At 41.4% G+C, this 24,913-nt stretch overlaps 1 protein-coding gene across 2 annotated transcripts in view; it reads left to right on the forward strand.

Moving 5' to 3' along the window:
* MEAK7 (MTOR associated protein, eak-7 homolog) overlaps positions 1-24,913 on the forward strand; it is a 167,985-nt gene that overhangs the window by 38,207 nt on the left and 104,865 nt on the right. For both annotated transcript variants that reach the window (XM_044081470.1, XM_044081471.1), the window contains one exon: positions 22,372-22,560. In XM_044081470.1, coding sequence (XP_043937405.1) covers positions 22,393-22,560 — 168 coding nt within the window. In that variant the 5' untranslated portion in view covers positions 22,372-22,392. The remainder of the gene's footprint in view (positions 1-22,371; positions 22,561-24,913) is intronic.

Raw genomic sequence — 24,913 nt, forward strand, 5'->3', positions numbered from 1 at the left:
AGGCTCCAAATAAGACTCTCTATTGACACAGCTGTATAGTTAGAGTTAAGTCCACTGCAGAGTGTTCCAAGCCAAGTCCTCCAGCACCCTCTGTGTCAAAGCAGTGTTATCTGTCTGTGCTCCAAGTAGCTGATGCACACACTCTCTCAGATTTCATTTTCACACATACACACACACACACACACACACAAACACACAAACACACACACAGGGCCGGCCTTAGCTGAAATGGCACCCTAGGCGAAGTAGTGCTGTGCTGCCCCTTAAGCCCCATCCACACCATACTCATGAAACACCCCTATTTGAGGCACACCCACGGGTAGGTCACTCACCAAGAAAGCCACTCCAGTTCTTTCCTTCAATTATTTAAATGCATAAGAAGAAAAGATACCTTGTAATTTAGTTAAACTGCAAGTAAAGGTGGAATTTTCCTTTAATAAACCTGCTTTATCTGTTTTTCCTTCACATATATATTTTACAATAAAAGTCTTACCTCAGAAAATAGAAGCCCATTTGCCTTGTTTCAAATGGTTGATTACGTTAATCTAAACAATTGAATTTACTTTGGTGTAGGTGAGCGAGCCTTACGCTCAGTGAAAGTAGAATAGCAACCTCTCTCCTCCCTGTGTACAGTAGCTTAAGCCGCAGGGGCACGATACTATGCAAAGGAAGGGGTCACATTCTTAGGGAGGTACAAAATATGCAGTTACAGAATCAATATTTCGGCATCAGAGGAACAACCTTGTAGAAAACTAGTTGCCATCAGCACAGTGTAATGTTTGTGTTACTTTTTAACAAAGTAAATATGCTAAACAGTCCATCCGTAACTCTCAATGAATCGGGAAGAAATCTTAAAATAATGGCTAAATCTGGGAAAAAAATTAGTAATGACAAAATAGGAGAATGTGAATTAATATACCTTTTCCTAATTAAAGGACGTCCATAACTTTAATTATTGTCACAATTTATTAAGGGGAATTTGCCACCTTTTCTCCAAAGGTCACTAGCTTTAGGAGGGGTTAAGAGGGACAGAACTAAAATTTGAGTCAAAGCAGGGATGTCCCTGAAAATTATGGAGAGTTGAGAGGTCAGATGCAATCTCAAACAACCATAGTTCAATATAGTGAAGATTCTACCCTCATATGCTCAGCTCCCTCCCTTACTGAACTCCTACAAAAAACACAACAATCCTTACTGGACATGGAAAAACATCTAATTCCCAACTTATCCTGAACCCCCAAAAAATAAAACTTATGCTCTTCTCTTGCAACAAAAAAATAAGTTATCCTCCCCATTTCACCATCTACTCCTCAAACAAAGCCATCATAGAACCAGTAAATCATAACAAGCTACTCATTGTCACTACTGACTACTTCTTCTTTCAGCTTTTTCCAGTGAGGGGTCGCCACAGCAGCACAACGGTCCGCAGAACAAATGACAGTGGAGTTTTATGGTGTCGAGTTACCAGCCCGGCACCCAACTTTCCACTGAAGGCACATGCTCATGCACACACATACGTTTGGCCAGTTTACAGTGTCCAATCCACCTACAGCATGTCTTTGGGAAGTGGGAGGAAACCAGAGCACCTGGAGGAAACCCATGCGACCACAGGGAGGACATGTAGACTCTGCACAAAAGACACCCCAGCCAAGAATCAAACCGGAGAACCTCTTGCTGTGAGGTGGCAGCACTAACCGCAGCACCACCATGGCCACCCATCTGTGTCACTAATGATAAAGATCTCAAATTTGACAAACACCTTTCTTTAATCATTAAAAAGTTTCACTTCAAGCTAGGTTCTCTCTACAGTATAAAGCCCTTCCTAACTGATTCTAAGAGGCATGCCATCTCTCAAACACGCCATCAACACCACTATATGCCTCACCCATATTCACAAACTTAAGAAAATGTGACTTAAATAAACTTGAATCCTCTTACAATAAAGTAGCCAGGTCTGCAGCCAACCAGCCATCAAGATCACATCACTGCACAGCACTCTGCCAACTAAACTGGGTTGAACTGCCAAACCTCCTAACCCTCAACCCCCTTACACTAACCCATTCTACTCTATACCACCCTGACAACTGCTCTACGATTAATAAGTCACTTCAGCCATACTGCAGCAGTAGGACTCTGATCCTCCAGCGAATTACTGTTAAAAAACACCATGTCCAATAATAGCTACAGGGTTCCTTATACTCCAGCATTGTAGCTAAAACCTGGAATACGATTCTGCAAAACATACTTAACACTATCAACTCTGCCAAATTCAAACTATTGAACAGTGGGAACACCTAAATACTTGGCTATGATCCTGCTGTAAACCAGGCTAATGCTAATCATGTTGCCTACAAAGTCTACTATTCACCACATAAGCCCACTATCCCCTCTCAACTTCCTTACAAAGTTATTCTCCACTATATACTATACTCTAGTATACACTACCACTTCCTGCTACTAACTTACTACTAATTACCTAAAACTATGTTGCTCAAACCTTCACATTCTTATGCTTGTACGTCTTATCGATGCATACTTTTGTTTTCTTGTCTTGTCTATGTATGAAACAGTAGTCCACATTGCCTATGTATAAAACAGTTACCTACTTTTACTTAAATCATTGTTTAATGAATTTATTTCCTGTAACATCACCTGACTCAACCATGGAATTTTTGTCTTAGCTTTTGCAAGTGACAATTATCATACTTTTTAAATATTGTTAAATATATTACTCAGTTTTATAACTTTATCTTGAGTTATTTGTGGAGCTTTTCTCTCTGGGCCTCTGCTGAAAATGGGCGTTTTAGCCCAGTCAGAATTTCCTGGTAAACAAATGCAAATAAATAAATATAAATAAAAGTTATTTGCATAACAGTTGAACAGTGACATTATTCTCTAGGCAGCCATGAATAGATGGATTCAGCTTGCAAATGCAGTATACCCGGGTACTCCTAATGAACATGTTTATAATCCCAAGCTTATAAAAAAAAAAAAAGCCAATTATAGTTAATTGAATGGACACGGTATTAAATAAATGCCAAACAGTTAAATCCAAATTGCCATATGGGGATCAATGAGTAAGGACTGCTGAAATATGAACTCGGGCTCTTCTTTCAATAGCTCATTTAATTACTAGGTTGATAGTATTAGATTTATAAACAAAACCACCATTCATTTTTTTCTGCTATTATTTTCCAGGGGCTTCCCATTTCGTAGGTAATGTCATTTATGATTTAGCAGAGAAGAAAGCACTCATGGCTTTCAGCCATCAGACTGTAGGAGGGTGTGTGTGTACATATATATATATATATATATATATATATATATATATATATATATATATATATATATACATACATACACACACACACACACACACACACACACACACACACACACACACACACACACACACTATGGAACTCATGGAGCACTTGAACTTACAACTTTTTAGTCTGTGGTCTCCAGAAGCAAGGCTGTTACTTTCTTAAGCAATGATGCTAAATTTTGAGTGATGTGACAAAAACTTGTAGTTTTGGAAGCACAAGCTGAAGTCAGTGGTAAAACATTCTGTAAATGTGTTAGGGAAGGTAAAGTAATGTTAATTTTGATTCATTTATTTTTGTTAACCCAGTAAGCCAACTAAGCACATAACCGTCTTTCTCAGAGGGGATTCAGGAATTACACACAGACACATGCACACTAACCTTCTTTCTCAACTGAACAGCCACACACACTCACACAAATTTGGTCTTTACAGGACTGCTAACTTCAAATTTTGTGTATGAGTGTGGAATGTATTTACACCTGCGTTGGCGTGTGGGCCTGCATCACACCCATGGTCCTCCTTAAAGGAGAAGATGCTTGCACTTCGGCGTGAAGAAGGCTTTTCTTTTTTTAATTGTTGAAGCTGTAAAAGCCCCCGGCACCCCCCCCTCACCCTATTGTTTTGGTAACCTTAATGGACAGGACTACAGAAGTGGGAGGAGGACACAAATGCCACAGTACAGTTGGGACAGACTCTGATATACTGGGGATAGGTTGGCACAGATTTACCAGCTGTACCCCCTCTTCCCAGAATATAAGGTCGATACTGTCACCAGAACACTCCAAAGCCAGCTGCTGTAAGGATCTTATTAGGGTATCCAATTATACTTAGTAAAAGTACTACTAATACAAATGGTAGTGTTTGATCAGTGCAGCAAGGCTTTCAGAAGCAGCCACAGCGTCATCAAATAAATATAAGTACTCTCAAAGGTTAAAATATTTTCTAAAAGACCAGACACAATGAAAAGTTTAAATATATTTAATAATAAAAATACCGAATATCTGTTTATAAGAAGAACCAGAGTTTCAGTCACAGGAAGTAATTACACAGCTGGATTGATTCCCACAGATACAGAAAAAACAGTACGTAACTAACCTCACTATGTTTTCCTGACTGAGCTAAAGAATTACTGTTCCTTGATTACTTACTAAAGCAAGGCAAGATGAAGTGGGTGAGTGCTCCTTCTTTGTCAGGTTTCTCAAACAGATTGCTCTGAGAGTTCTGTCTCTTCTAATATTATTATTATGATTACTATTTATTATTATTATTATGATTTTTCAAACCTAGGTGCTTAGGATTCCCTGTCTCTTCCCCCCTTGACTGACCTGGCATGACTCACAGTTCAAACTCTACATTTACCCACACTAGCATACTGCAGCTCCTGCAAAACGGTGTCTACGGGATTGCAATTGGCCACCACAGTCTCCAACAACAACTTTGTCTCTCCAAACAATTAAACAGTTTGAACTCTACATTCACCCACACTAGCGTACTGCAGCTCCTGAAAAACGGTGTCTACGGGATTGTAATTGGCCACCACAGTCTCTAATAATGACTTGTCTCTCCCAACAGTTAAACAGTTCAAACTCTACATTTACCCTACCCACACTAACGTACTGCATCTCCTGCAAAACGGTGTCTGTGGGATTGTAATTGGTCACCACAGTCTCTAATAATGAATTGTCTCTCCCAACAATTAAATGGTTCAAACTCTACATTTACCCACAATAGCATACTGCAGCTCCTGCAAAACAGTGTGTATGGGATTGCAATTGGCCACCACAATCTCTAACAACAACTTGTCTCTCCCAACAATTAAATAGTGTAGGTTACAAACATAAACATTTGTTAAGCTCTCTCTTACTGTGCTGTGTTACAAAGTGAGTCACCATTATGGTCAGTCATAGGGCTCTGTGTGCTCTACTTTTTTGACACTCTTCCCCTGTAATTAAAGTAAACTGATTCATACATGTGTCTCTCTGACCCCATTTTTTACAGCTATACATTTTACCTTTATAGCTTTCTAACTTTCAGACATAGAGTTTTACTTATTTGTTTGACATTTGAACAAGTAACCCTGATAAAAATCTAAAATTGTATACTGTTGGTCTGTCTTTCCTGCTAAAAGTAAGTCAAATTAAAGTGCTGAGTGCAGGTTTTAGGCCCTTACATTCAACTTACTTGTGGTGTGATGTGGTGAGTCATTAAAGATTCTCTCTCTAATCACTCCTACTGCCTTTTCTGTTACCCACCCGCTCTTACCTCTAACAAGTTTATACTGGCTACATTAGTACAGGCACCATTTTCAATTTCAAGATTCTCCCTCTAACCACTCATGCTGCCTTCTCTTTTCCCCACCCCCTCTTACCTCTAACAAGTGTATACTGGCTACAGTAGTACAGGCACCATTTTCAAACCTAGATGCTTAGGATTCCTTATATCTCCCCCTTGGCTGACCTGGCATGACTCACAGTGTAAGCTTCTTCATTGTATGGATTTTTTACTGTGTGTGTATGTGTGTGTGTGTAGCTGTATGACCTATTTCTAGGCTGTGATACTCCACAGACTGCTCTATTTTGTTGCAGAAGATTTTTAAGTAGCTAGTGACTTTAATGAACTCTGTCCTAATATTTGTGTTCTAAACTGAACCTGCACCTAGAGCAAGTGTATAATCATCAGACCAACTACTTGCTGCATATGTTTGTAATGTTGAAATTGCTCATACACATTGAATAAGTGCATTTACAACCTGAATAACTTGTGCTAGCTATACTGGAATTCCTTTTACTGACTATTTTGCAGTTGTACAATGATGAACGATTGATTAGTTTTTATGGTATATCTTTAAAATCTGGCAAGTGTTTGTTATGTTCTCTACTACTAAGTTTTCTTAGCCATACACCATAGTCCACTCTGAAGTGTGCTACTTTTGTCACCCCTCAAACCTCTCTGATTGTACTGTTGTAAAATAACTGCCTGTTGTTGCCTTAATGCTTATCCTAGAATCTCTGTTTTTTTCTTTTTTCTAGTCAAACTCTAAATTTACCCACACTAGCACACTGCAGCTCCTGCAAAACGGTGTCTATGGGATTGAGATTGGCCACCACAGTCTCTAACAACAACTTTGTCTCTCCCAACAATTAAACAGTGTAGGTTACAAACATAAAAAAAAATGTTAAGCTCTCTCTTAAAGTGAGTCACCATTTTGGTCAGTCATAGGGCTCTTTCTGCTCTATTTTTTACCTCTTTTTCTCCTGTCACTAAAGTAAACTGATTCATACATTTGTCTCTCTTACCCTAATGTTTACAGCTATACCTTGTACCTTTATGGCTTTCTAACTTTCAGACATAGATTATTTTACTTATTCGTCTGACATTTGAACAAGTAACCCTGATAAAAAACTCAAAATTGTGTACTGTTGGTCTGTCTTTCCTGACAAAAGTAAGTAAAATTAAAGTGATGAGTGCAGGTTTTAGGCCCTTACATTCAACTTACTTGTGGTGTGGTGTGGTTTTGCCCACTTTGCTCTTTTCCCACCCCTGAATCCCAACCACCCCAAGTATCCTCAAATTTATACTTTCACCTCATTGTCTGGTCACTCCCACAGCCCCCTCCCACCACTATAACTTGTGCTGTCTCCTTTTACCTCCTCCCACCTCGTCTCCAATCTTCCTCTTTTGCACGCCCACCTTGGGATGCCTGCTCTGTGGCTTGCCTCTCTCACACTTAACTCTTTCACTCCCTAGCACACATACTGTTTCCTAACATACTCACTATTTCCACCCCTCAATACTGTTCCTTCCCTAACACTGATTATCTCTAGCCACCACCCTTCCCTAATATATTTCTTTATATTTTCCCTATAACTCTTCCCCTTCTTTTTCCATCACACAATGCTATCTTTACTGCTATTTCTCCCACTTCTAATCTCACTAGCCCTAAGCACTTCCTACCACACTGAGCTTCATATCTTCCCCTCTTCCCCCACCTTTCCCTTTCCCAGACCTCTTCCAACATATAACCAAGGTCCACTGACTATTGCCCCCTCTCTTTTCTGTCTCTCCCCTTTTTAGTGGCTTAAATTAAAACTCATGACATACCCCGCTCTTACTCCTAAGCCCAAACTCAAGTACCCCATTCCTCTTACTGACCACCCTCACCTTTTCCATCTCATCTTTGCTCTTCTGGTTTCTGGTGACATCCATCCTATTCCTGGCCCCTCCCCTCTCTCCACTACCCCTTTACCTTCATTTGCTGTCCCCCCAAAAACATCCTCAAATATCTCCAGCCTCAAACATCTCTCTCTCTCTCTCTGTGCAGTGAACATCCAAAGCCTAAACAACAAAATGTCTGAACTTCACGCATGGTTGGCCAACACAAACCTCACATCCTGGCCTTATTGGAAACCTGGCTAAAACTGCATATCAATTCCTCTGAATTTCTGCCACCTCGATACAATATCTATAAGTCTGATAGGGCACCCAAAAAAGGCGGTGTGGTGGCTATCTTGTACTCTGTCTCACTGGCGCTAACACCTATAGACATTACCCTGCCTAGTTTCTCCCCTGCTGAACTACTGCTCCTAGACTGTTGCATCAATAACTATAGGAAGTTTGCTATTGCCTCTGTCTATATCCCCCCAGGTAAAAACATCCCTATCCTTGAACATATACTCTCCTGGATAAACACCTCCATCCCCTATGAAACCATAATTCTTGGAGATGTTAATATAGATTGGAACTCCCTTATTGGTCAGTCACCCCAACATTTTATAAACCTGTATGGATTCTCACTACTGATCACTACCCCTACCCACTACAGTAAAAACACTATTTGTTCCACAATTGACTGGATCTTGACCAACTCTCCTAACAACTACTGTAACCCTTCTACCTTCCCTGACTCTATTAGTGACCATTCTCCCATCTCTGTCTTAAGGCACTCTCCTCATCTCTCTAAGCCCCATCTCTGCAGATGTTGTAGGAAACTGACTAACTTTTCCCCTGAAACCTCTAACTATAGATTCTCTGCCATCAACTGTTTTTTCCTAAAAACTCATCCGTTCAATGATGCTGTTACTAAATTCAACCACATTTTCTTTGATGCCCTAAACTCTCTTGCCCCAACTCGCAAAATCAGAACCAAATCTAATTTTGCACCCTGGCTCTCCAAAGCTACTCATGCTTTGATGTATGAAAGAAATGCTCTATGGAAAACATGGCAAACCACTAAAACTCCCACCTTTCTTCAAGGTTATAAGCAACTCTGAAATTGTGTAAAAAATGAATGTATTATTTTGGATAAATGCCAATATTTCACTAAATTTCAAAGCTCTCACCCAAATATCCCCCAAATATTCTGGATTACTATCAACTCCCTGCTCCACACTGGTTCTCCTACCATTCCTAACCCTTTCCCCTATCACTCTCCCTCTGAAACTGGAGACTTACTCAACAAACACTTCACAGACAGCATCTCTAAACTCCTACCCTCTTGTAACTCTGCTCATCCCAACTCTTCTGTGTCACCCTCACCTCCCCTAAACCTCTATGTTCCTCTGTCTCTCAGCCTTTTACCTTGCAACCTGTTTCTACTAAATACATCAAATCCCTGCTTCTTAAACTAAAACCATGCTCTCCCTCCACTGATAAATTCCCCCCTTAATTTCTAAAAATTGCTGTTGACTCTATTGCATATCCTGTATCTATCTTTATCGTAATCAGCCACTCCATTCAGGAATCTACCGTACCAGAAATATGGAAATCCTTTTATACCACTCCTCTGCACAAAGGTGGCAACTCTGTCGAACCCTCTAACTGTAGACCAATCGCTATTCTCTCACTGCTCTCTAAGATCCTTGAAAAATGTGTAGATACTCGATTACTGTCCTATCTCATGCACGAAAATCTCCTCACCCCCTCACAACATAGTTTCCACCCTAAACACAGTTCCTCGACTGCCTTACTATCCTTTACTCAAAAGGTTGCAGAAGATAGGGACAATAACCTCCTTGTCTCCTGTCTATTTCTTGATCCCTCTAAAGCCTTCAACACTGTGTCTCATCCCATCCTTCTTAACAAACTCTCAGACCTAAACCTCTGTCCTTCTATTCTTGGCTGGTTCCAATCCTACCTTACTGGCAAAAAACAAGCTGTTAGATGGCAGCAGGCTTTCTCACCCTTCCTTGCTGTTTAAACGGGAGTACTCCAAGGCTCTATACATGGACTGTTCCTTTTCAACATTTTTACCAACAACCTACATTCATCCTGCAGTTTCTCGTCTGTAATCCAATACGCAGATGACTCTACTCTCTTATCTATCTCCAATACTATCTCTGAACTACTCTCACTAACACAGACTTCCTTTCAGAAACAATCAACTAATCCTTAACCCTAAGAAAACTCAACTCCTTGTCTTCCTACCTCAGACACTCACTCATCTTAAATCCATCTTTTCTCTTTTCTCCCTAGATGGCACCACTATCTCCCCTGCCTCACACACCAAACTCATTGGGGTAATAATCTGAAGACCAACTAAAATTTGACTTGCACATATAATCCACAAAAAAAACAAAAACTTGGACTACTTTATAGGAACAAAAAATTCCTCACTACTGCCACTAATTGCACTCTTGCACAGGTATTTCTCTTACCCAGTCTTCTATATGCTTCCCCCATCCTTACCAATATCCAAACTACCTCAATGCAGAAACTGGAAGAAACGAGCAACAAAATTGCCAGATTTATTATAACTCTTCACATCACTGCCTCTCACTAAACAAACTTCAGTGGCTGGAATTTCCACACCTTCTCCGACAATCCCAACTTCACACTACCTTTTCCATACTCTACTACCCCCCCCCCCCGCCTCTCTGGAGAGCTGATCAGCATCTTTTCTCAGTTTATAAACCCAAAACGAATACTGGCAAACTTCTTTACAAACACTCTGTCTCACTAAATTGGAACAAACTCCCTCTCCATATTATATCCGACCTTTCCTTTCCCAGTTTTAAAAAGGAGCTTAAATCCCGCCTATTAAACTTGAAATTTTGCGGTTGCATTGACCACACACAGCCTTAGTCTCTCCCACTGTATAACCTGTTGCATCTCCTAACTTTCTTTCTTTGTTAGTAACTTCTGCTTAAACTAATCTCCTAAACCCTTAGCTCTACTACTATAGCCCCCTCCCATTCTCCACACTATCTCCCCCCCACTTCACTCAATGTCTATACATTGTCCTTCTTTTGAACAATGATTATCTTTTTTTTACTCTCATATGTAGTAAATTTTAGTCCACTACTATCAGTGCAACCCTTAATGTTCATAACTTTTTCTTTTGTTTTTCTCTATAATTAATTTCGTATTTGCAGTGTTGTTTTAATAGTTTTTGTCCTGTATGTTTATCTTTCCTTATGTTTGCTGGGGCTTTTCCCCTCGGGTCTCCACTGAAAATAGATTTGTTTGCAAACTCAGTTGGACTAACCCAGTTAACAAATAAATAAATGAAATAAATAAAGCATCATTTCAGTGCTGCCATACAGAATAACATCATGCACATCTGATCATTTGACTTCTGGTTCCCACACTTCCCCCTTTACTAGAAACTGAACCAGAATCTAGCACATATGTGTCATCATACACACACATTGAGCTTTGATAAGATGTGTTACAGCATTGGGAAGCTATAAAACCAATTCAAAAACTTCCACCCTTCCAGGGTAGTAATTAGTTCACCCTAAGGACAATGCAGAAGGATTCCTAATACTGGTTTTCACTAACATGTTGTCTCTGGCTGCAATCAGAACTGTAAAATACAATCTTTATGGCTTTATACCAGGTAATTTTAATTTCAGAATATTTTTCAAAGTTAGCTGGACTGAGATTAACCTCTTCTCTTACAGTATCCTCTTTTACAATATATTCATTTCAACAGTTACAGTGCAGTCTACTGTACAAGTCTATTCCTTTTCTGTCCAACAAGAACCACTGCTGGGGCATTTTTAACAAAAGCAGCTTTACAAATCAGTTTGATATTCAAATGACACATAATTCTTTACAAAACTCCAGCTACCTATGCTGGCATATGTTATACATCCACTGCCCTACTTCTCCAGGTGTAGCTGGCAATACCTCACATCATTACAGTTTGAAAAAAAATGTCTCATTTCAATAAATGGGGAAATTAATGTTTTGGTGTAGACAGTGAGCTGATCTGATGCACAAGTTATCATAGCCCATTCTTTTCAAGGAACGATTTTTTGTTATTTAATGTTGAGGGATGCTTAAATAGCTGTTGACAGGCACTTCCAAATGTGATTGTCTACTTTATTATTTTTTATTGTTACTGTTCATCTCTTTGGGGAGCTAGAGGTACAAAATAAGCCTTTATTTTCAAGGTAACTGTCTGATGGTGTTTGACTCAGAAAGTACCAAGATGATTATAACGTTTTGCTGCCTTTAGATAGGAGTCTAGTTTACATTTTGAATACATTGAAGGCTGCTAGAGTTAACATGCAAAGAAAAGACCTAGTAGTGCTCTGAGAGAGAGAGAGAGACAGAGAGAGAGTGAAAGAGAGAGTGAGAGAAAGAGAGTGAGGCACAGACCTCATTGAGTCCTAAGCTCATCAAGATGAAAAGTATAGAATGAAATCTACTGACTCTGAGAAGGAGTGCTAAGAGGACCTGCCTACTTGCAGGGCCTGTATTAGCATTCTGATCACAACAGTGTGATCAGGAATTTTGGTGTGTGTGCGTGTGTGCGTGTGTGTGTGTGTGTGTGTGTGTGTGTGTGTGTGTGTGTGAGTGTGTCCATTGAATTGTAGTTAAGTGGACCTGGAACTTGATTAGATGATATAGACCTTGCATGCTAACGAGCTGTCCATAATGGTTGGTATGTAGTGTGGTACTCACTCATAAGTTTCAGAAAATTAAATTTGAATGTAGACCTTACTGTAGTTATTCCACATGTTCTGTTTGTCAAGATGCTTAGTTAAACTGTAGACATGAGAGGATATCAGAGGGTAGTGAAATTATAGGCCAGGGACTGAAGAAATATGTTTGTGGAAATGTTCACCGTCTCGGAGTTCATGCTGTTCAAAGAAATTTGGCAGAAAACCGGAAACATTGGAAAAGAAGTTTGACTTATTCAGCACAAGTGCATTAGCTGTAAAGTCTCAACAGTTTTGTTTTGGTACATTACTGCATGTTGTTGGCAAGGAGCCATAATAGTGTTTAACTTCCTTTACTCTTCTTGGGAAAGAAAAAGACAAAATTGCACCACTTAGTATAATATTCAGTAGGTATTACAAAATCATAAATGACTGGACATTTTGTTCTTTGTAAAAGCTCAAGGTCCTACAAAGACTGTACATGCGTATGTCATTTTGCTGAAGAATAGAATCAGACTGAATTTGTGAGTTGCATGATACATATATACATATGTATGTGTATATGTGTGTGTGTGTGTGTGTGTGTGTGTGTGTGTATGTGTATGTATGTATATGTAGGCATACATTCACATGTGTATATCTACTTTAAATCCTCGAATTGCCATAATGTCAACTCACATAACAGCGAGATGATGTCACTGAAAATTGAAATGAACGAACTCCTGGGATGGCGTATTTTGCCTCCAAGAAGCTAGCCACTTGGCCACCAATAAGTAAAACATAAACTGAAGCAAATTAAACCCACCCTGCGGCTCAGCTGAGTAGCAGCCCTTCGGGACCACCGCAATGTTCTATATCCGTTTTCATAGCCTACAGCTACAGCAATTGTGCTTTTCAGCCGTACTGCTCTGCAGCAAATTGCTACTGCAGCCTTCTGGTTTCAAGGATGTAGCTCACAGGAAAATGTCTCAAGAGCTACATGCGGGAACCCTACAAAGAATTATGCTTGGTCTCTAATCATAACCCTTTATTATGATGATCTTGACATGGATGCCAACATTCGCTTCTCGAGCTTCACTCTCAAGATGAATTTCTTGGCATCCAACTCTTGAACGTGTAATAAGCCAGTTATGATTAGTAATCTGCTCAAAATCCTCTATACTATATACACAGACACGTGTGTGTGTGTGTGTGTGTGTGTGTGTGTGTGTGTGTGCGCGCGCGCGCATGTGAGTGTATTTTCAGCCATATCTCAGATCCACTACATTGTTCTACTTTAAAAATTGACCACAAGTGGTTGAAGTTAACAGAATTAAACAAAAAATGTTTTTATTCTTGGAGGCAAGCCCCTCCCTGTGCCACCCACCTCCTTCTAATGATATATGTACAGATGCTAAGACGCACAGCAGTTTGGGGGGGGGGGCAAGATCCCACTCTCAACTGTTAAACAATTCACACACACAGAGCAAATGCAGGTGCAATTGATAGATTAAACATCTCCCCTGTCTGACCATGGTCTGCAGTACACAAATCAGGAATTCAGATGCTTTGTGCATGAATGGGAATTCAAACATGTAACGTCTTGCCACACATCTTTAGTGCAGTGGACCATTTGGAGAGAACTATCCAAACTGTGGAATATGTTTGAGAAAGAGGTGTAGTAAGATCCTGTGAGGATTGTTATCTTGCAGTTTTGTGGAATATAGGAGTACTCCATTGCAGGGATGCAGTTCACCGGTAAAGTTGCTAATGGGCAGAAGGTTGAAAATCTGGTTACCTAATTCAGGTACATTGCTGAGGCTTGTGAATTGACATAAAGTAAAGAAAATGTTGGACAGAAATTGTCAAGACTGAAATTTTACTATAGCAGACACTGGACAAGACTACCAAATACACATGGTGACTTTAAACTTAGAATTTAAAAGCCATAGGCAAGTCCTGTAGTCTGAAGCAGAAGTTGTAAAGCATTGTACAATGGTAAGTTTTATACAGAAGGAATTACTGCCATTTGTGCAAAACAAATACATGGAAATTGACAGAAAGACGAGCAATTAGAAGTATCACAACCAGTTCTGTTGCAAAAAACTGGAGAAGTTGAAAAGTGTGATAGTAAGAGTTGCAGAAAGAGATTTGCAAAGATGAAGCTGTAGTAAAGCAAAAACTGTCCCAGAAATTAAGATAAGAAATGGGGTGTTTTATGGACTTGTTAGATTCTTCGGGTATGGTGAACCACTGAAAAAAATAAAGAAATGGATTCTGTGGACTGAAAGATTGTGTTGTGTAAATGTTTATTTTTCAGTATGTAATGAAGGTTTTATTTTGTTGTAAGCAATAAGTGGCATGCATAGTGTATTGTTAAAGTTAGTTTTACACTGATCATTGTAACATAATGCATGCTGTTTTGTGTATGTATATGTATATATAATATAAATCTCTTTTAAAAAAAGAGGGATTGTAGACCATTGTACACATAACTGTAAATACTAAAGAGCAAGCTGTAGTGATTTGCATGCCACATCGTATACAAATGTTCCACAGAATTCAGTTTGAATTGAGAGTCAAAGGAAGCAGGACGGTGTATTCACTGTTAAGCTCCTTGACATGGCAGTAACCACATGTACACTGTCCAGAACCAATGTTTGAGGCAGAGATTCCCTATGTGTGAGTGGTGACCAGTGATTAACTAGTATTCTGAATGGTAAGAGACAGGCTCGAGGGATCTCGATTTAAGCAGTCAGTGACCAGCTACCTCAGAATGAGGGTCTTGGATGCTGTCAAATCATGCAGGAATGGATGCAGGAGGGTAAGCAGCAGGGCTGGCAGATGATGGGATGTGAACAGCCATTCAAGTGTGGGGACGTGGTGAAGCAAGATGCATGTGTGTTCAACACTCCTTCAGCTTTGTAGCATTGAGAGTGAGAAGGGGAGCAAAGAACATCTTGCTGATCATATTACTGTACTAAGACATTCTGAGGTCATCTTTACCTGACTATTAATGACAGTTACTGCCACATGCATGGCTGTGGTTTGGTGTTGAAGAAATTTACAGATAGTCATGGAGTGGGTGGGTTAGTATGTGTGCAATATGGGAATAACAAGGAAAAGGGATAGGGTCCTGGAATACAGCATGCAGTCTGTGATTTGAGTGAATAAAGGAAAGACAAACTGATACACATGTAACAAGTACTACCAAAACCTTGCATTACAATGAGTAAGCAAGACATTTAATTTGATTTTTCACTCCATACTTCACTTTCTGAAGTACAGTGCTGATGTTCTTTGTTCTTTGTGTTTCACTGTTGCAGTCATCATATTTGGGTAATCCCTGCCAGGCTAGCCCTTGGCCAGCCCAAATACCAGAGGCTTAGGATTTCTGCGTCAGTTGCTGTCGCTTCAGGACTGACGTCAGGTCATCAGTAGTATAAAGTAAGGCAGCCGATGCCATTACATCAGTCTTTCTTGCCATGGAGCCCAAAGCAGAAGCAGTTTGCAAGAGTGCTGGTCGGCTGCTACCCGAGTTTCATCTACCAAATTGAAGGTGAAGTCTTCTAAAGTCAAGTACCCCGTTGAGGATCCTTTTTTCTTGCACTAACCGATGTCAGAAAAAGGTAACAATTGTCGTGCCTGTGGAAAGCAAATACCACACAGAGACTTTCATTCTTACTGCGTGACTTGTTTAGGCCCAGTCCACGATGTCCCCCGCTGTCGCTTCTGTGCTTTGTTCAACGCCAGAACTATCCATTGTCGGGCATTTATTATAGCTGAATATTTTCACTTACAGTCCTCGAACTCCGATATGGCTTCAGTAAGCCACCTGACAGCAGATCTTTTGAAAAAACGTAAAGATACAGGCAGAGACAGACCACACAGGTCCAAACCTACTGCTGATGCTCCCGTTAAGCTAGTTGTTAGTTCTGCGGTCCTCAGTGAGGCACTTTTGCAGCCCCTGATGCCCGCTTCTGTGGATTCACAGGCCACTACTGAGACCCTTTCGGAGTCCAGTATGCCACAAAACTCTTCTCTTCACTAAAGATCCTGCGGTCGTCTCTACCTTGGATGGGTCCGGAGCTGCTAAGCAGGCACTGGCTTCTGAGGAAGTCCTTCATACTACTGATTCTCGACACCAACCGACGTCTTCTTTCGCGACTACTGTTCTTTTGAAAACTACCGAGTTTCTTAGGCCCAGGGTACAAACCACACCCAAGAAACCGACGACACAATCTCAGGCACCTGCTTCCTTGCCTCAGTCTCAAATGCTTAAAATGGCAGAAGACCTTATCATGCTGATCAGGAGAAGCTAAGCTACCGCTTCCAAAAGGAAAAGAGATCTGTCCTCTGTACTTTTGTCTGAACAAGAGTCTGATGACTCTGATGCATCTGAATATGAAGACTTGCAACCTCTATCCACTTATGAGGATTCTGATGCAGAGGATTCCATCCCTTTCGCCTCTCCCCCAGAGGATTTTCCTTTGGGGAAACCCTTCATACCTTGAGGGAGAATTTCCAATGGGAGAGTCAGGACTACCCTCAGTCTAAAAAGAGACTCAGGGAATTCTTAGATCTTCCTCAGCACAGATCCTTAGCCATCCCCCCAGTCCTGGATGTTGTGGAGGATGTTTTCCTGGAATCCAGTCTGACTCCTGACATCCTCCCTCCTGTACCCAGAAAACCAGACAGGTATTACAGAGTCCCTGACTCACACAAATTTCTTTTTAAGCATCCTACTGCTGACCCTGAGGTTATTTCTCGAGGGTCTACAGGAATTAAAGCCACCTCTGCTAAGAATCCCACCCCCTCAGATAGGGATTCCCGAGCACTTGACAGATGGGGTAAAAAAGTATACACCTCAGCTACTCTTGCTATCAGGGCACTAAATTGTCAGTTCCATATGCTAACATTTCAGCAGCATATCCTGGAACTTCTAAAAGAAAACATGTCTTCCTTTCCTGCTTGTGCAGAATCTAAAGAGTTACAAGAGTTAATGCATTCTGCAAGTCAAGTAACTAAACACACCTTGCACTGTGGTTTTGATGCCCTGGAAGCTTCTTGCAGGGCAGCAGTCACTGGATCTGTCATTAGAAGGCGTGCATGGCTTAAGGAACAGCCCTTGCCAGACCATGTCAAATCTAAATTGTTGGATGCCCCCTTGCACAAAGACAACTTATTTGGTACGAAGGCAGAAGAGGTCTTAAAAAAGATGGAAGAAAAAGCAAAATCTATGCAGACTGTTAAGGATTTTTTTACAGTTCCAGCCACCCAGGTTCAGAAGACATTGTCCCATCTAACACTGGTCCTTTCCTGCTCCCTCTAAGCCGGTTCATCCCAGACATTGGGGAACCAGACCCCCCCAGACAACAGCCACAGGGAATGCAGAGATCAAAGCAGTGGATCAGCTCCACTTCAAAACCAGGGAATTCTAAGCCACCCCCTTATGGTAAGAACTCACAATGACTCACCTCCACCTCTACCTCTGCCCACCTTCACTTACCCCAGGAGGAAAACTCTCCTTTCATGCAAGCACCTGGGCCACCATTACCAACGACCACTGGGTTCTCAACATATTTTCCCAGGGATAAAAATTTTCTTTCCACACCCTTCCAACCCCAAAAGGGTTCCCAGATCTACCTCCAAACCAGCGAGTAGAGGCACAAAAGCAAGTCCTTTCCCTAGTCTCTATAAGGGCAGTACAGCACGTTCCTGTAAAACAAAAAGGCCAAGGTTTCTACTCCAGACTTTTTCTGGTACCCAGAAAAGAGGGCACCTGGCACCCCATCCTCGAGCTATCCAGTCTAAACACCTTTCTGGTGATCCCAAAATTCAAAATGCTCACCCTCCAGCAGCTGCTACCCATGCTCTCCAAGGACATCTGGATCTAAAAGTGGCCTACCTCCACATCCCTATCAGGGAATCATGCTTCATCTCAGTTTCAGGGCAGGATCTCAGCACTTTCAGTTCTCTGCGCTTCCCTTTGGCTTATCTACTGCTCCCAGAGTTTTCACAAAATGTCTGGTTCCGGCCATTGCCTTTTACAGACAAAGGAATATATAGATTTACCCATACTTAGACGACTGCCTAATTCAGGCAGACAGCCAGGAAAAGCTGCTCAAGCACCTGGCCTTTGTAAAGTCCCTACTAACCTCCCTAGGGTACACTATCAACGAAAAAAAATCCAAAAAGGTGCCCACCCAAAGGATTATATTCCTGGGAGCAAGCCTGGACACAGCACCCCAAATGGCATTCCTTACATCAGAAAAGCAAATTTTCATGACAGCCTACTTCTCTGAACTAGTCACCAGACCCCAGCTTTCTGCAAGGAAAATCCTGCGAGCTCTGAGGTTCATGGCATCTTGGATATTACTCATTCCATATGCCAAACTGCATATGAGAAAACTTCAGTGGTACCTAAAAAGCCTTTGGTGTCAAAACTCTCAAGACCTGGAGACTCAATTCCTTGCCTCAAAAAAGATTTCCTTTGGTGGGCAACAGCATGCTCCCACAACAAGGGACTACCTTTCTCACCACCCCCCGCCACCCAGACCCTCACCACAGATGCATCAGACTATGCCTGGGGTGCACACCTGGACGGCAGGTGCATACAGGGCCAATGGAGCCCACAGCAAATCCATCTGCACATCAACCAAAAAGAGATGATGGCTGTCCAGCACACCTTGATAGCTTTCAAGCCCCTTCTCTCCCCAGGGGCTCTCCTGATCAAAACAGACAACACTACTGTGATGTGGTATATCAACAAGAAGGGAGGAACTCGCTCCTACCCTCTATGCAGGCTGGCCATGACCCTTTAACACAGCCTCTGCCATGCAACTCCACCTGCTAGCACAATTCCTACCAGGTTCTCTCAACTCTCTGGCAGACCAATTAAGCAGAAATCTTCTGGACCCACACGAGTGGCAGCTCAACAGATAAACCTTCACCCTAATAACTCAGAATTGGGGCACCCTGAAGGTCGACCTCTTTGCCTCCCACACCAACCATCAGCTCAGCAAATTCTTCACCGGGGACCATCACTGGATGGGTTAGAAAGTGGATGCCCTCTCCTTCCCCTGGCTCAGTCTATGCCTTTCCTCCACTACCTCTCATTCCCAGGGTACTGCTTAAGATAAAGGAGGAAAAAAAACAAGGACAATCCTTATAGTTCCAGACTAGCCTCACCAGCACTGGTACCCCTTGCTGCGCAGCCTGTCTCCTCTGCCTCCATGGCATCTTCCTCAGATTCCAAACCTGCTGACCCAGAGGGAAGGGGTTTTCATGCATCCCCAGTTGCAGACACTCAGTTTGGCAGCTTGGCTTATTCCCTATCCCCTGATCAATCTGACAACCTCAGTAAACAGGTTCTAGATGTTGTACGTAAGGCCAGATGCCCTAGCACTAGAATTCTTATGTTGACAAATTGAAAAGGTTCTGCACCTGGATTCAGGCTAAGGGAGTCAACACAGCACAGCCCTCCCTCCCTCTCATCCTGGATTACTTAGCTGACCTGCTACACAGTTGCCTTTCTTTTTCCTTTATTAAAATTCATGCCTCTGCTGTCTCTGCTCATTTTCCCACTGAGGACCCCCTTTTTCTCACACCCTTTGATCAAACAGTTCCTAAGAGGGGCTAACAACTTGAGACCACCCAGAAGAGCACCAATCTCAGCTTGGGATCTTAACTTTGTGTTGGAGAAGCTCACCCTGCCCCCCTTCAAACCAGCTTCTTCTGCAGAGCTAAAATTTCTCTCCTGGAAGACAGCTTTCCCGCTGGCCATCACTTCAGCCAGAAGGGTCTCTGAGCTGCAAGCACTCATGGCTGTGGAACCCTTCATCATTTTCCATGCTGACACAGTATCCTTCAGGAATAACCCATCCTTCATGCCCAAGGTAGTGTCCAGTGTGGCTCTCAACAAATCCATTCATTTGCCCACCTTTTTTTCTAATCCCCAGAATAAGGAGGAAAGGATCCTGCACTCTCTAGATGTGCACAGACGGCTCATATTCTGTCTGGACAGGACTAAATCCTTCAGAAAGTCTGATCAATTGCTGGTTAGCTTTGCTGCTGGATCGGAAGACAAAGCCATCTCCAAACAAACCATTTCCAAATGGATAGCACACTGCATCCATTTCTGTTACAAACAACATGGAAAGCCTCCCCGAAAGGGGGTCAGAACTCACTCCACCAGGGCAGCCTCCACCTCTGCAGCTTTCCTCAGTGAAGTCCCCACCATGGACATCCTGGAGGCTGCCACCTGGACATCTGTTCACACCTTTACCAAACATTACCACCTGCCTCTCTTCTCCAAATCCAGGGCAGGGTTTGCCTCTGCAGTCTTGCAGGGCATCCTAGCCAGCCCATAGTTTCCTTAACTGCCTCCACCCATTTCCTCAGCTTTGGGAATCAACCCAAATGTGGTGACTGCAACAGTGAAACATGAAAAACATAGTACAGTTGTGTACACTTACCATAAATGTACATGTCTGAGTGTATTCACTGTTGCAGTCCTAGTTTCCCTCCCTTCATCCCCCTTTTTCCTTCTCTTTCCTTTCAAGGGACATATTGGTATTTACTTTCTACTGGTGGGGTTCTTCCACCAGAACCTGGCTCCTACTTGGGGGCTCCTGACAGGTTAGGGCAAGAAAACTCATGTAATGGCATCGGCTGCCTTACTTTATACTACTGATGACCTGACGTCAGTCCTGAAGCGACAGCAACTGATACAGAAATGCTAAGCTCTGGTATTTGGACTGGCCGAGGGCTACCCTGGCAGGGATAACCCAAATGTGATGACTGCAACAGTGAATACACTTGAACATCTACATTTATGTTAAGTGTACAGAACTGTACTTTGCTAGAGATTTTGGGGTAACAGTGTGTATTCTTCCATGTACTTGGAGAAGTGGAGTTTATCTGAAATGTTTGGTTTTAGCAAATAGCTTGTTTTTGGCGCAGGTAGCCTTTGCAACCAGTCCAGTAGTCACTATGTTCCTTTGTGCTGGCTTGGATTGCAGGGCTGTTGTGTATTTTAGAGTCTGTGTATTTTAACTGAATTGTTCATTTTGCATATCTTACATCTGAATCTGAATAGCTTCTTGTTTTCATCAAAAGAAAGCATTTCTTTGTGTTAAGAAGCTGATAACTTGTCTGTCCAAACCAGATTTGTTAGGATCAGCAAGTTAGCTGTGCTTTAATTTTTAGTGAGGTTTCATCCAGAAGTTGTGTGTATATAACTGCAAGAGGTTATGGATAATTCTGGTATCCAGACACAAAGTAGATTGGTCCCTTCTTAAATTCTGTGGCTAGAACGTAGATGATTGGAGCGACAGCTGTGATTAAATGTTTTACTTGTACCTATTCAGAGAGAGATGTCTGAGAGAGAGTGAGAGAGAGACCTATGTATACCTGAGCTTGACCAAACTGTCATTCGCTGGTGCTTATTTAATGTAGTCACAGACTTGACTGCGTGCTTATCTGTAGTTGAGTTGCAATTCGGTAACCTACCCTATCATGAGACTGAGAAATGAGCTGTACAAATAGAGGGCGTGTAATGAATTGGAGCAGAAGTGTCTGAAAACCGATCCATGCACTGGAACAACTAGGCTAGCTTTAGTATGTCCTGTGATCCAGCACACACAGAGTTAAAATAAATAGTGTTGTGTTACTTCACTGCTTCTTTTAAAGTTTAAAGTGAGTCAGTTCCCAAAAAATGACAAAGAAAAAGCAACAGTGCTGTAGGAGTATGTCCCCATGTATGCCGAAACTACTTATATTCACATATAGGTAGTAATATGATGTGATAAAATCATGAATGTTGTCTCAATTTTTATTTATTTTTTCTTAACATTGATGCTGTTGTGTGTTAATGTTGTAGTCTCCTTTCTCAGTAAGCTAAACCTAGTATCTTGTAATTAGGTTCTGACTGAAAAAGGCCCCAGTGGGCCAGTTCACCTACCTATCTGCCAAATAAATGGAACATTTGACATCTGTAAGTAATGTTGCTACATGAACATGACACACACCAGTATCTGTGCTAGGTGGTTGCTTGGTTCATTCAGCTAGGATGCTGTGACTTCCAGCTTCATGAAAAGTGGCGATGTACATTTGTAGGAGTCCACAAATTATTGTCCGATATTAATGGTGGTTGTCTTCTCTTGTGTTTGCAAGGCTTCCTGGCTGTTTGGAGTGATGGGAAATGCCGAAAGCAGTTCCTTTCAGAAGCACTTGTCAAGGTTTGTGGCTGCCGAACAGAGCATCATTGAGAGAGTATTTGATGCATTATCCAGTGTGAATGGCTCTTCAGAAGCAAAGAGTGGGAAGACAGCTAAAGGTACTGTCAGCCTGACAATGCTAAAGGTAAGCTCCATTATTTCTATGTGCTATACTTTGATTTATTACCTTATTTGTGTGTGCATGTGTGAACAGAATATATTAAAATACATTCTATTTACATGATATATGTATATAAATGAATTAAGCTCCAGGTTCAAATAACCATGAATGGGTTAAAACATGTCTGAAATTGTTGCATATTAGTGAGAGAAACTTTTACCTTATTATATTTCCTTTCATTTATTAAACAAATTCCTTTGTAGCTAGTAAACAAGATGCAGTCAGCAGTGCTTTTACTGTTAATGTGTCCAAGTCCTTACGTTAGCATTTCTACACAGTAAAGGTGCAGGAAGGCAGTTTAGATAACTACTTTAATGGTGCATCTGTGCTTCTTACTCAGACATGAAGCCCTTGTACCAATGCAGTAAAGATGAGATTGGTAGAGACTTCTGCCAGGCTAGGATAGTAAAATGTGAATAAGCCCCCTACCTTACCTTTGGCAAGATTTATTCTTGAAGTGTCCAGGTTGGATCAGTCCAGCTGTCTAGTTAATGAGTTATTAATTAGCATATAAAATAGCACTGATGAGAAACCCCGGATCAGGTTAAGTGACTCTGTTTGCCTCCTATTTGAGTCTCAGCATTTGGTGGTCAGTCAAGGATTAAGGTTTTGGCTCTGAATTTGGGTTGTGCCAGCTCAGAAGAGTCATCGTCCTTTGACCCTAAAGGAATATGCATCTGTGCCTTGATTACAAGAACATTCTCTTTTCTTAAAGTAGCCAACTAAATGATTGCTTCTGGGGAAAAGCGGTAACCATTGCTGTAGGAAGAGATGAAGGTGTTGTTAGGCAGCCTCCAACCTTCCCAGTACTGAATGAAAAATCTCAAGCCACCTTCCACTTCCCCATTACAACAGTAGCAGCATTCACTAGAGACCTTAATGGACTTGCAGTCTAGTATAGAACTAGAGTCTGCATTAGTGGACTCCCTACTCTATAACTAGAGGAAGAAAAGTAGTCTCACTGGACAAACTTTGGACTATTTGGACACTTAACTGTATAATTGACATTTGGAGCCATGTACTGTATTGTGTTTGTTTGAATTTATTTACATAATTACATGCTACTTGTTTGTCCTCTTCTATGCTGAATACGTGCTTTCATAACATTTGAGCATTAAACAAAATAGGTAGGACCATTTGCAGTTTTTCTTTTTTTTTTCCCTGTTACTCTATTGTGTTTCTGATGGTATGTTGAGATCTTCTCCAGGGAAGGAAGAATGATCCATGGAATCCTCTTTGCTGGCAGCTCCATCTTTATTTATCTACAATTGATTGTGGTGTGTAATTGTAGGGAGGAAAATTCTGGCAAAGGCAACAGTACTGCTGTTGTCCCATAGGCAACTAAAGTGATTTTTATGAGAATGCTGGGTTTGTAATATGTTGCAGTCCAGTTTTCCTAAGTATGTGTATTGAAGTTTTCACACAAAGTTAATTACAGTGTTTTTCAAAGAGATTCACTGAAAGGGGGATATTTCTTTGCCCCCCCAGGAAGGTGCAGTTTTCCTGGACCTGATTATATTAGCATCATGGACATGGAGGTGGGATACATTTTCCCTAATCAGTTAATTTTTAAATTTTTGATACAGTGGGCTTTCTGTCAATTGATTTTTGACCTAAACCTCATTCCATTAAATGGAGCAATACATAGAGAACCCTTTCAGCCTTCATTTGCCACTGCCAGTACCCACTTACTCTTCCCCTGGTGGTTCTGTCCAGGCATACCTCTCAACTGTACAGATTTCTGCAGAATGTCCAGATTTTTGCCTTATATGTTTGGTCTGTTTTTCATAAAATTGTGGCTGTCTGGCAAATTAGTGACAAATCCTTAAAGACTGAAGTTAGAAAATAATGACAGACATTTGGTTTTAGACTTCATACCCTTCAGAAACTTCATGCTAATGCAAAACCTGTTATTCTATCAACTTTCTAAGTTTGTAAGATAAGTATTTCAAAATTGTCCCTATTTGTACCACTTTTTTATGGCTTTGTCCAGATTCCTTACTCATAGGTTCATAGGTGTGTTCTAGGCTAATGACCCTCTAGTCTTTTACAAGCCTAGCCCATAGGATTACCCTGGCCTTGCCACCCGACCTTAGTTTCTAGTGCCTCTGTCGAGTAGAGCCACTGGAGTTATCTCTGAGGTGAATTTTCTATTTCCCATCCACTCATCAAGATTTTTCTTGAAGAGGACCGGTGAGGTGCTCTGTTTGACATGTATGGGAAGTTTGTTCCATAGCATGGGCAGTCTGTAGGTTATGAACCTGTCCCTCCAGCATGTTCTGTTGACTGTGGTAATGAGGTTAAGGTCTCTGGAGCA

Source organism: Protopterus annectens, chromosome 8.part0 (assembly GCF_019279795.1).
Source record: "Protopterus annectens isolate FY-2018-M chromosome 8.part0, PAN1.0, whole genome shotgun sequence".
Taxonomy (NCBI): domain Eukaryota; kingdom Metazoa; phylum Chordata; order Ceratodontiformes; family Protopteridae; genus Protopterus; species Protopterus annectens.